The following is an 11407-nucleotide window of genomic DNA, read 5'->3' as shown; positions in this document are numbered from 1 at the left end:
TAATTTGGTAAAATTAGTTTGAATTGTTAAGTGTAATATATGCAGCAATGAATTAGGTGCCAGATCTCCAAATGGAATGGGACACTTGAGAAAGCATATTAAATATTGCAAGCGAAATTCTGGGGTTTCTAATGAAATCATGTAATTTTCGAAGCATAATCAGAGGTTGTACTCTTTTTTCCTTCTAGTAGAAAGGTTTTTAACGAGGCAACCAATCAATAAAGCTGTTATTTATTTATTTTCTATATTTTTTTTGATTTTTTAGAATTTTTTAGCTATTATTTTTTTTTCTATTTTCGAAGTGCTGGCAGGCCGAGCATGCCTCCACCTTGCCGGCTGGGCCCGCCGTGCTGAACGGGCCCGTCGTGTCGGCCGGACCCGTCGTGCCGACTGTGCCGTGGGCCGGCCCAGCACGACACGGTGGAAGATGGACCGTGCCGTGGGCCGAGGATACGGCACACGGGTCGGCACGGCATGACCAGTTACAGTAAGCGGGCCTATCGGGCCTTGTATCCGGACCGTGCCGAGCTGGACCCGTGCCGGGCCGGTCCGAGTGGCCCATTTGGTCATCTCTGGCCCTACCTGCTTTGCCTAGCTGGATCCGCCAACTGGAAAGTTGCATGGTTAAGGCAATGCCATTCCATGAGGTAGCCTTCTACGGAGACTGAACTCAAAGATGGTGAAAAGGCAATGAACTCATCAGCATCTCTGAAGCAAAGCTTCTATCAGCAATTTCCAGTAATTAGTCATGCTCACTCCATGGACTTTACATGATCCCAACATTTCCATTTTTGGATTGTGTGGTTTGCTAATTTGTGGTCTTGAAAATTATCCTTTATAAAATCTACAAAGAAAAAGAACAGAAAAAGATGCTATAAACATCACTAACACCAGATTATACATAGAATCAGAACGCTGCCAGGAGCCAAAACATGATTAGGGCTGATGTAGCACTGAGTGCCCAAGACAGGAAAGCAAACGCTGTGGCGAGTCCATATCTTCCGCAAGGGAGTTGGGGATACCTTCTGCAGAAAAGCACATCCCTTTCGAATAGAACTACTACACCACCAGCTGAGCATGATGCAGCGAATGACAAAATTGCTGTCACCTGCATTCCGTAGATAGATTTCGTTAGTGCTGTTGAAAGCACTGAGCTATGGGACGTGATTGGATCAATGCCTTATGAACACGGGACTAGACAAATTAGACAGTATGTAATGCACAAATCAGATCTTGTTTCTATGTCAAATTAGTATGACCCTAAGCTGACGCCAGAATGTATCATGTATAAAATAGGGAGAGCATGAATAATTTAAGGAACATGTCCAGCAAACTAAACTTGGCAAAGTACAAACTAATATACATAGAACTAATGTGCAACAATCAAATGTTTTCAAAGAAAGAAAAGGGCAACAATCAACACAAGTTACCTGATAATATTGTCTCGTTAAAGTGTCGCACGTTTAGCATGTGTATGTGAAGGGGTGCATGATGTTAGGAATAGCAACTTGTATTTAACGTTGCAGGCGGAGGTTGACGGCGGTGGACATGGGGTTGAGACGAGGCCAAGCCAGGGCGGAGTCGAGCCAGCGCGCGACGGAGCCAACCCGGCTCGGGATGGGGCCGGCCAGCGCAGCAGCGGGGAGAAGAGCCGAGGAGGTGGCGGAGACGGACCCAGGCGGGCGGGGTAGATCCAGCTGGGCAAAGGGGCAGCAGCAGCCAAAGCGTTCTAATGTGACTGGTAGAGAAGTGGATCCGGCCATGGAAAATCTGATCCAGCCAGAAGAGAGCGGCTCGGTGTGAGAAAAGCCAGATCTGGTCCATGGAGACGGAGGCAGCGCAGCTGGAAGCACGCCGAGAGAGAGAGAGAGAGAGAGAGAGAGAGAGAGTTGGTGGGGGAGGGAAGCTGGCAGGAAAAAAAAGGTTTTGGACGAGTTGCGGCAGAAAACATATCATGTTAAGAATATCAACTTGTATTTAATAGTAGCCTATAAAGACAATATATAGAGTATATGAGGAAGTACAGGATAAGGACTGTATATTCCTAACACATGGAAGTTGGAAATGAGAGAGTGAGGGAGGAAGATTGTTATTACTCCCACTGTCAAACAAAATAAGTGACATTTGGACATTTACAATCTCTGAAACATAATTTTGACCACCAAAATCTATTGTAATATATTTATTAAACCTATACTTTCGGAGATAAATCTACAAATACCGTTTTCATATTAAAAATAATTATTCACAAAGATATAATAACCAAAGTTTAAGAAGTTTGACATCACACATCCTAAAACGTCATATATGTTTTATTCAAGTAACATAGCAAAAATTTTGGATAGATGTCCATATTTCTCTTATATTGGAGAGAGAGAGAGAAGAAGTGTGAAAGTATCATTCGGTTTGGTTTTTTCGTACGGTCAATTTCAGTGCTTGTATAAAAAGTTGTAAACATATACATGATGTTAAAGGTTTATCAAAAAAAATTAAGTAGAGTTACATCCAAAAAAACTTGGGGCAATCAAGACAACAAGCTAGATGACTGGATTTTCAAGAGGAGTTTAATCATTACCCAGTCTCCAACGACAAATAAGCTCAATAGAATCGGGCTGGTGAGATCCTTTTTGGCTTTAATGGCATATCCATCAAGACATGCAAGTCCCAAGCTCCACAATGTTTGTAGTCCCATTGATGCAATCAAGTAGCTGAAATGTGAAAGACAAAATGAGTCCATTACACGTTTCAAAGGAGAAAGTTTACAAGTCCAACTAGGAGTATTGAGTTAACATCTTACTAAACACCAACAAATAGGCCATCACTACACCGACTCACCATCAAATATAGGACTTGATACAAATGCACAACGTGTTTCACGCTCCGAACATCATATCGAGAACGAAATTGCATTCTGAACACCTTCAATTTCACCATGCCAACATCATATCACATCAAACAGAAAGGTATTGAGCTCGCTTCACCAATGCGACAGGTATTATCTCTGCATAAATTTTCAGATTGTCCGCATAACTGGACAGCGTGACTGCCACATCATATTTTCTCAGAATTTTCCTCTCAGATGCTGTAATCAACCATCCCAACTAAAGCCCCTTGTAAATTAACAAAAGATCTACTTGCAAAGTAAGAAAGCCCCTTGTAAATTATCCCTCCCTCACATCAGTACTCTGCTAAATCAAACTTACTACGATGATTCATGAGTTGATGACAAGTGATCCGAAGCAAAATGGTCTATTACTCCCTAGTCCTTACCGCGCCCAAACAAGAATTCCCCACCGAAGGCTACTAAGCCACAGTCTACTCACTCGCATTGCTGGAGCTGAGAGCGCGGCGACAATACACAGATCGAGCACATGCTCGCCGCCTAGGATTCACGAAAACCCCAACCAACGGAGGGCGAGGTAGGCTAGAACAAGAAAACCCCAGGTCAACTGGGGGAACCGTGGGGCTTACCAGAAGGCGGTGTAGCTTGCGAATCCGAACGAGGACCCCATGACGCCGATGCAGCCGGCGGCGAAGCTCGCCTGCCCCACCCGCAGCACGAGCCCACCCCACGACCCCGGCCTCCCCGCCAGCAATGGCATCTCCTCCCTCCCGCCGCCACCGCCGCTCAGCAGCCGTGCCGATCAGCCATGCGCGCTCTAATCCGGTGGGTTGGTGGTTTGGCGGATCGCTGATGGTCTCAGGTAAGAGTTGAATACTCGAGGAGGAGGCGGCGATGGGGATTTTAACTAATTGATTAGTGCCGAACAGTAGCAGAGGAGGGTGGAAAAGTGGTGGCGGTGGTGGGGGGGGGGGGGGGGGAGGCGGTGCGAATTTCGGGTGGATGCACGGCGGCGGAGGTTGGTGCGGCGCTGACGCGCGCGGGGGCCGGCTGTGGGCGGCTGGATCCCGGTCCCTTTCTCGCAGATGCCAACGCGGCTTTTGCCGGGAGAAAAAGCGCGGCTGGGTTGGGTTACTTGCGCACGCGGCATCCGCCTGCCGTCTGACGGCTGGGGTCAGCCGAGAGAGAGGGTGGGTGCGCGATCTCCGATCTGTTGGGAAAACGCGAATTGGTCCGTTTGGGAAGGTTGGTGCACGGAGATGCGTTGCGCGGATGGGATTAGCAACAAGATTAGTGTGGATTTGGGGTGAGGATTACGCCTGATCATATGATATATATATATCACGCTTTTTAGAATTTAGGTGTCTGAAATTTAGGAGTGACCATCATCACGCGTACGCCATGGCTGGTGAGGTTTAGGTTTAAGAAGAGGATTTTTGGAGTCTCTAGTGTGCTTTCTGAATTTAGAGGGATGTCCGAGAAAGCAAGTCGTTTTGACGGAAGATGGTTGGTGGGTCAGTGAGGGGGGGGGACGGGGAGGTAAGGACACCGGGTTAGCATGATGGCAGACGGCGTATGCGGATTTAGCTGTGGGAATGTTGTTGGAGACGGATGTGTGCGGGCGGCGCGAGGCAGGTGAACGCTGGAGACTGAGGTTAAAAAAAAGATCCACCGTTAGATTCGAATTCAACAGTATAAGATGTTGAAAAAATAAATAAAAGACCTAATTAAACGGCCTTAAAAAGTTGGTATTTATTCCTCTCCCCACGACGCAAGAAGAAAGCATGGTGGAAGGTGAAGCAGTAATTAGACTGGTGTGATGGGTATTAGAGGGAGGATATCAATCCAGCTAGCAAAACTTCCAAGCTCCAATAGTCCAAAGATCGCATGGCCCACGAATTCATGGGAAACGTGTGCCATCCTAGAACACGAAAATACCACTATATTTATGTTGTGGTTCATGTTAAAAGGAATAGTTGAAAAAATTATAAAATTAATAAGAGAACTAATGGACGAGTGAGTATTAAATGAGAGATTATACGTGCGCAAAAGTAGTTGAATTTCTGGCCTTGTGTCGCGATTGAAGCGAGGGATCCGGATGTTGGCTGTGCTACTGCTACTGCTACTGCCAAAACTGCACTGCGCTGCCCATGCCCCGCTGCACCCCACCTCTTTGAAGCCTTCTCGCAAGTCCGACGTATGGATGTGCCAGGCAGCGAGTCCTTCCCCAAAACGTGCGGTCCCCTCCGCTGCAAACCTCCAGCTTCCACCCGACGCCTGCAGGGACGATGCGGCCCCCGTCACCCATCAATCACCAGCAGGACCACCGCGCGGGTCGCGGCCGCATCGGCGTCACCAGCGATGCAACGTGTCGCCGGCTCGGCCTATAAAGTCCGCCGGGCCGCGTGAGCTACGCTGTCAGCATCCGACGCAACTCGTTTGTCGACGCAGATACTCTACGCCTGTGGCTCGAGAGGTTATACGCCGCGCCGCGCGGTAGCATACTATCTAGCAGCACATGGCCGGCCAGTTCGTCCTCAACACCGGCGCCAAAATCCCGTCGGTCGGGCTCGGCACCTGGCAAGCCGAACCTGGCGTCGTCGGCGACGCCGTCTTCGCCGCCGTGAAGGTAAGCCACATTGAATCCTTTCTGCTCTGTCCTGCTACTCAGGCTGTACGTGTGGTTGTTCATATCGTCGTCGTCTTGGATGCTCATCCAAAACAACCCAGCAATTTGGGCTAGTAACAAATGGAACGAGCTAATTATTTTTCTTCATTTTTTCGCTGTCATGCAAGTCAATATTCTAAGTTTCGGCCTGCTATTTCTGTACTACTAGTTTTTTTTTTCCCTCTTGAAGCTGTTGCATTAGTTTAGCAATGTGCAATACCTGAATTTATCCACTGTTTAATAACGCGCAGGCAGGTTACAGGCACATCGATTGTTCTCAAGCATACGACAACGAAAAAGAGGTAAATTTGCCCTCAAGTCTGACTCTCCAATCAAGTGACGGATACTTATTTGAACTGAGCCAACATGGCTCTGCAGGTTGGATTTGCTCTCAAGAAAGTGTTCGACGAGGGCATAGCCAAGCGTGAAGATCTTTTCATCACCTCCAAGCTCTGGTCAGTCCTCCTTTCTGATTCTGAGACCTGAAGATTCAGCACTTAGACACTTGCGGTTGCACTATTGCAGTAATCTTGAAACATCACTGAAGGGACACAACATGTTGGAACATTTTTGTAGGAACACCAACCATGCGCCGGAGGATGTCCCGGTTGCGCTGGAGGGCACACTGAAGAACTTGCAAACCGACTACGTCGATCTTTACCTTGTAAGTCTGCAATGCATGCGAAATTCATGCATCATCTTGTTGCAAACGGGAAAAAAATGTTGGCTTAGCATATTAAGATGCTTGCATCGTTCGTCAGATCCATTGGCCAGTTAGGATGAAGAAAGGCGCCGGTTTTGGCCCGCAAAACGTCATCCCGTCCGATATCCCGGCGACATGGACGGCGATGGAGAAGCTGTACGATGCCGGCAAGGCGCGCGCCATCGGCGTCAGCAACTTCTCGAGCAAGAAGCTGGCGGACCTGCTCGCTGTCGCGCGCGTGCCCCCGGCCGTCGACCAGGTGGAGTGCCACCCCGTGTGGCGGCAAACCAAGCTCCGCGAGTTCTGCGAGTCCAAAGGGATACACCTCTCGGTATGTTCAGTTCAGTTCGGCAGCTCAAGCCGAGATGAATTCTTGTCGACGTGTGATCCGGTAGTGTGCTCAAAGTTTCTTGGCTGTTTTGTGTGCGCAGGCGTACTCGCCGTTGGGCTCTCCGGGGACGGGGATGGTGAAGCCAGGCGCAGTGCTCGAGCACCCGGTCGTGGTCTCGGCGGCGGAGAAGCTAGGGAAGACGCCGGCGCAAGTGGCGCTGCGGTGGGGGATCCAGATGGGGCACAGCGTGCTCCCCAAGAGCACCAACGAGGAGAGGATCAAGGCGAACCTCGCCGTCTACGACTGGTCCATCCCGGAGGACGTGTTCGCGAAGTTATCTGAGATCGAACAGGCAAGTCGCATCCGCACCAGCGTCAGACATTCAGAATTCAGAAGCTGAAAACTGTAGCCGCAGGGCAAAGTGCTGACATTTTCCTGTTGGTGACTGTGATTTGCAGGTGAAGTTGATTCGAGCAGGCTTTTTTGTTCACCCAGAAGGCGTCTTCAAATCCATCGAAGATCTCTGGGATGGCGAGATAATCTAACCGGCTGTCTGGGAACTGATGAAACTTTTTTACATTGCCAGGCGAAAAATGAATAAGTTCATCCGAATCGTGAGGGACAATAACTGTACGCCTGATCAGTAGTCCGATAATTTTCACTCTGTTGGCATTGTCATGTAATTTATTTGCGAGAACTGAAATCCGAAACTGTCCCTGGTGACCTAGCAACGCTGATAAGGCCCTTTGGTGGCTGTCCACTAGCGGTGGGTGGCAGCTGTAGCAGGGGCGCACCGGCACCGGCAGCAAGTAAAATTTGTTCTTCATATGATCCTACGGTCCAAATCATCGTTTTTTCTGCTGCGTAGTCTGTCCATGTTCATGAATTCATCGTAGGATAAGGCTTGTTGCATTTTGCGTCGCGAAGAAGTCGCATACTTTGGGAGCATGCCACATGTTCAAGATCGAATTCGGTTAACCACGCGTTTGTTGCTAGAGACCTGAAGCGTGACGTCGCCAGCTCATGTAATGCGAGAAGTCACATAGCATTTGTCCTGTCTACCTACATTACACTATTACCGAGCTTTTTGGCTGGCTTGTAAGCTTCCCTTCATCTTTCCGACTTTCCTCTCCAACCTCGGGCCGGTTGTTTTTGAGGATCGCAGATGGCTGAACCCTTCCTCCTGAACACCAGCGCGGCGATCTCATTGGTCAGCCTCGGCACATGGTACGCCGGTCCTAGGATCGTCAATAATTGCCATTGGCCATTGCAAAACATGTCTGGATCTCGTCATCGCTCTTCTCAGAAGATGTCGATGTGCTAGATTAACCGAGCAGTAAAATTCTGCTACATCACCCATCCCACGTCTCCTTCCCTACTTCGTTGTCTCCGCCATTTTGTTAGGGCACCTTCACTTGTTCCGCAAAGCCCCCATTTTGCTATGTGTATAGTGGCGATAAATTTTAATGGGCGTCTTGTGCTCTTGTGAACATCTGAGAGATAAAAATGGCTCCTTTTCAGATGATTCTGATCCTAAACTACAATTGCTAGCGAGTGTTGCAAGAAAGTTACAAGAATTTGTGTTGCCATTATACATTCAGAAAAGAGAGATCAAAGTGCCCACGAGGCCACGACATCGAAGGAGGGGGAGGGGAGGGGTGTTATCTAGACAACTGTACGTTTGGATTCCAGGCAAAAGATTTTCTAGCATCGCTCAGCAAGGCTTGGCATTTGGAATCATGAAAAAAAAATCATAGCTTTCCCAGGCAAGCTAGCCTTCGTGGGTGAGAAAAACCTTGCTCTTCAGGGAGAGCCGAATCGGCAGGCCGTTGATGGCAAAAACGCGCGCACGTTCGCAACTGCTCACGAAGACCTCTTTCTCCACGTAACTGCAGACTGTCGGTGCTAAAAAGAAAAAAAAACTGGTCATCTAGACTAGCCATCCAAAGCGAAACAACCAAAGGAAAGGCCGGCATAGCTGGAATGGGCTAGCTTGCCCAGCTGAGCTATAGCCCAATGATAGTTCCAAGCTCCTGAAGTTTTTTATTTTTATATTTAAATTAAATAATTTCAAATATATGTGTCAGTTTTAGAATATTGTAAATCTAGGCTCCTATCGCCTGCCCTTTCAACGGATGATAGGTTGTGTCAACCTCGTTCAAACGGTCGAGTTAGCCATAGTGGCATCCACGTCGACTTGTCGCTCCCTCACCCCTCCAATAGGAGACAGGTTGTGGGATAAATTTGCGCGGCTGACCTCCCACGTGTTATTGTACTCAACTGTTTATTTTCACGATGCGCTAAGGGGGAGAGAGAGAGGGAGAGGGAGAGTAAAGCAATGAAGCCCTGTCAGAATTCATCATTGGTGAAGGTAAATATGCTTATCTTAGTACTTTATTTACAAACTAGTTATGTTAGCCATTGTATTTATTTTTGAACATAGGTTAAGCATGAAAGTTAGGATTGTAGGTCCATTAAGGATGTTGCTTCTTGACCCCATGCTACTCGACTGGCTCCTATTTGGCCCCTTGCCCCTCCACTATGATGATTGTCGTTGCTCCAATGGCTACGGCTCCGCTGCCACTAAGTCTGACTTATGATGAGCCCCCTACGACGACAACACCTCCATATTACAACCGCTACTCTACTAATTGCAATGTGGGTATTGCAGCATTTGGTCCAGCTTCTCACGTCCAACATGCCCTCTCATGGGCCTCGTCGTCCCGACAAGACTGCTCATCTCTCAGCTTCCTCAGCTCCTCCTGCATGTGTTTGCGCTCAACCTCCCTGTCACACCCCAAAAATCCTAACATAGCCATAGAGGACGTATATGCATCGTGACATCATGTTTCATGCTTTTGGCTTCTGCTTTAAGTGTTCAAAATATTTTGGAAATGTTATGTCGTTAAGCAACTCGAATTCCCACAATATACTTATGAGTAAATTTTTTTTTTTGAAGTAGTTTAGATAGCCTAAAACCATTTAGGAAGGAAGGGGAAAATAATTGGTAGAAAAGGGGGAAAGGAGGAAGAACTTACTGCACGTGGGCATGCCCCGCAGTCTGATCGGGAATACCCATGGTCTGGCCACAAGGGCTCAGAACGCCCACTTAAAAACTCCATCGACCACCTCTCACTCTCTCCCTCACTCATTTCCACTTCCACCCAAAACCGATAGAAAGAGAGAGATAAGAGAGCACCACCTTGATCACCACAACAACTAGAGATCAATGGAGAAGACCATCCCCAAGCTTCTCCGAGCTCCTCCCTGCCGTCATCCTCGCTAGAGAAGCTTCCCCGTGTTCTCTTCTACATCAAGGCCGAGCTTCACCCTAGAGCTTGATCTCCAAATCAAGACCTTCCCGGAGCCGACCAACCCTGTAAGAAACTTTCCCACACCGAGGTGAGTCTTCCTCGAGCATTGTCCCCATCATCCCTGAGCTCCAACTGACCCCCACTTGCTTAGATCCAAGCTCCAAACCTAGCCATGGACGTCATCCATGGGCCCCTTTTGAGTTTGACCCCGTGCATGTCACCCAAACCACCCAAAATAAACTCCACTAGTCTTGTCGAGTGTTTTGGTACCACTCTTGGCTGAAGGCATCACCAGAGCCATCGTTGGCGACATCACCGAGGTGTTGTTGGCCAGGCCCAGCGGTCTGACCACCACCTGGGTCGGTCTGATCACCGGGTTGGGACTTGGCCGGCTAGAGTTGAATTCAGACTCCACAATCAAGAGTCAGACCGCCACTGTGGCTGGTCTGACTGTCATAGGTCTAGTCTGAACACCATAGCCACTCAATACCGATTATTCTCTGTTCGACCCTCGCAGTCTGACTACCACCCTACCTGACTGACCGCCAGTTACCCAAAACCCAGTGAGCTTAGGTTATCCAATCGGATGTTTAAATCTATTCTAGCCCGATCCACTTAAGCGTTCTTTTGCAAATATTTTCATGACATGCCGTATTGCATCTTGTTCATGATCATGAATCATAAAGCATACTTTATAGTATTTCATCATGCTTATGGCGATGTCATTCTTTTAGTGGATGACGAACTGGAGAGTGATGGGTTTTCTTGAGGAGATTTTGTGGATGATCTTGATTGTGAAGCTGAGCACCAAGGCAAGCATCAGTGCATACTTATCCCATATGTTGGTGAATTGTTAGTCAATTTTTCTAGATATTACTATGTGTCGTATATGCATGTTTAGCGATGATGTCAAAAACTGAGTAGCACCTATCTTATCGTATGTATCCTATCTTGTTTATTGGCAATATCCATTCTTATAAACTAGGTATAACCATGTTAATGTCTACATTAATATTTATCTGAAATGCTTAGGAATGTATAGGTCACTAGTAGAAGTCGAGCGGTGGATCATCCATCGCTCACGAGCTATATTACTTAATTACTATTCATGATGAAGACAATGTAGGGATGATGAGTTGTGAGAATGAGACAATATGTAGGAGGTGTTAGGGACAGGGCGGGAAAGGGACCCAGATGCCATAGACCGCTTGCATCGTTTAACCACATATCCGAATAGGAAAAGGATGGGCCAAGTATATTAATTCATCGTGTTCATTTTACTCATGCGCCCGTGATGTGAGCGAGATGGCTTGTAAGAGGCACCTGAGGTTTCTCCGGGAGTAGACCTAGGTGGCCTTCGCATACTCGGACACGAGAACAAAGGTTCGGGGTGGGTACGTGAACGGTGTCACATGAATCATCACTTGTAACCGACGGATTGTATATGGCGGGTGGTCTCGTATCGTATGGGTAAAGATGTACTCCCCTGTAAGGAGTAAAATAAATTCAAATCACCACGTTCTTAGTTATGAGCAAGCTTAATGTTTAT

At 47.7% G+C, this 11407-nt stretch overlaps 2 protein-coding genes across 2 annotated transcripts; one reads left to right on the top strand and one right to left on the bottom strand.

Moving 5' to 3' along the window:
* Positions 1 to 696: 696 nt before the first annotated feature.
* LOC133929006 (CASP-like protein 5B2) lies at positions 697 to 3802 on the bottom strand. The gene is made up of 3 exons (XM_062375580.1): positions 3472 to 3802; positions 2576 to 2708; positions 697 to 1108 (listed from the first exon to the last, which is right to left on the bottom strand). Exons 1-3 carry the CDS (start codon positions 3600 to 3602, stop codon positions 908 to 910), a joined length of 465 nt encoding a protein of 154 aa, XP_062231564.1. The 5' UTR covers positions 3603 to 3802; the 3' UTR covers positions 697 to 907.
* Positions 3803 to 5250: 1448 nt separating this feature from the next.
* LOC133929004 (NADPH-dependent aldo-keto reductase, chloroplastic-like) lies at positions 5251 to 7247 on the top strand. Its single transcript, XM_062375575.1, has 7 exons — positions 5251 to 5471; positions 5762 to 5812; positions 5889 to 5965; positions 6087 to 6174; positions 6272 to 6544; positions 6645 to 6896; positions 7003 to 7247. The coding sequence occupies exons 1-7, from the start codon at positions 5361 to 5363 to the stop codon at positions 7087 to 7089; spliced, it is 939 nt and encodes a 312-aa protein (XP_062231559.1). The 5' UTR covers positions 5251 to 5360; the 3' UTR covers positions 7090 to 7247.
* Positions 7248 to 11407: the final 4160 nt, after the last annotated feature.

This window comes from Phragmites australis, chromosome 9 (genome assembly GCF_958298935.1).
Source record: "Phragmites australis chromosome 9, lpPhrAust1.1, whole genome shotgun sequence".
Lineage (NCBI taxonomy): Eukaryota > Viridiplantae > Streptophyta > Magnoliopsida > Poales > Poaceae > Phragmites > Phragmites australis.
The sequence above is the reverse complement of the archived record's forward strand: the minus strand, read 5'-3'. Positions and strand labels throughout refer to the sequence as shown.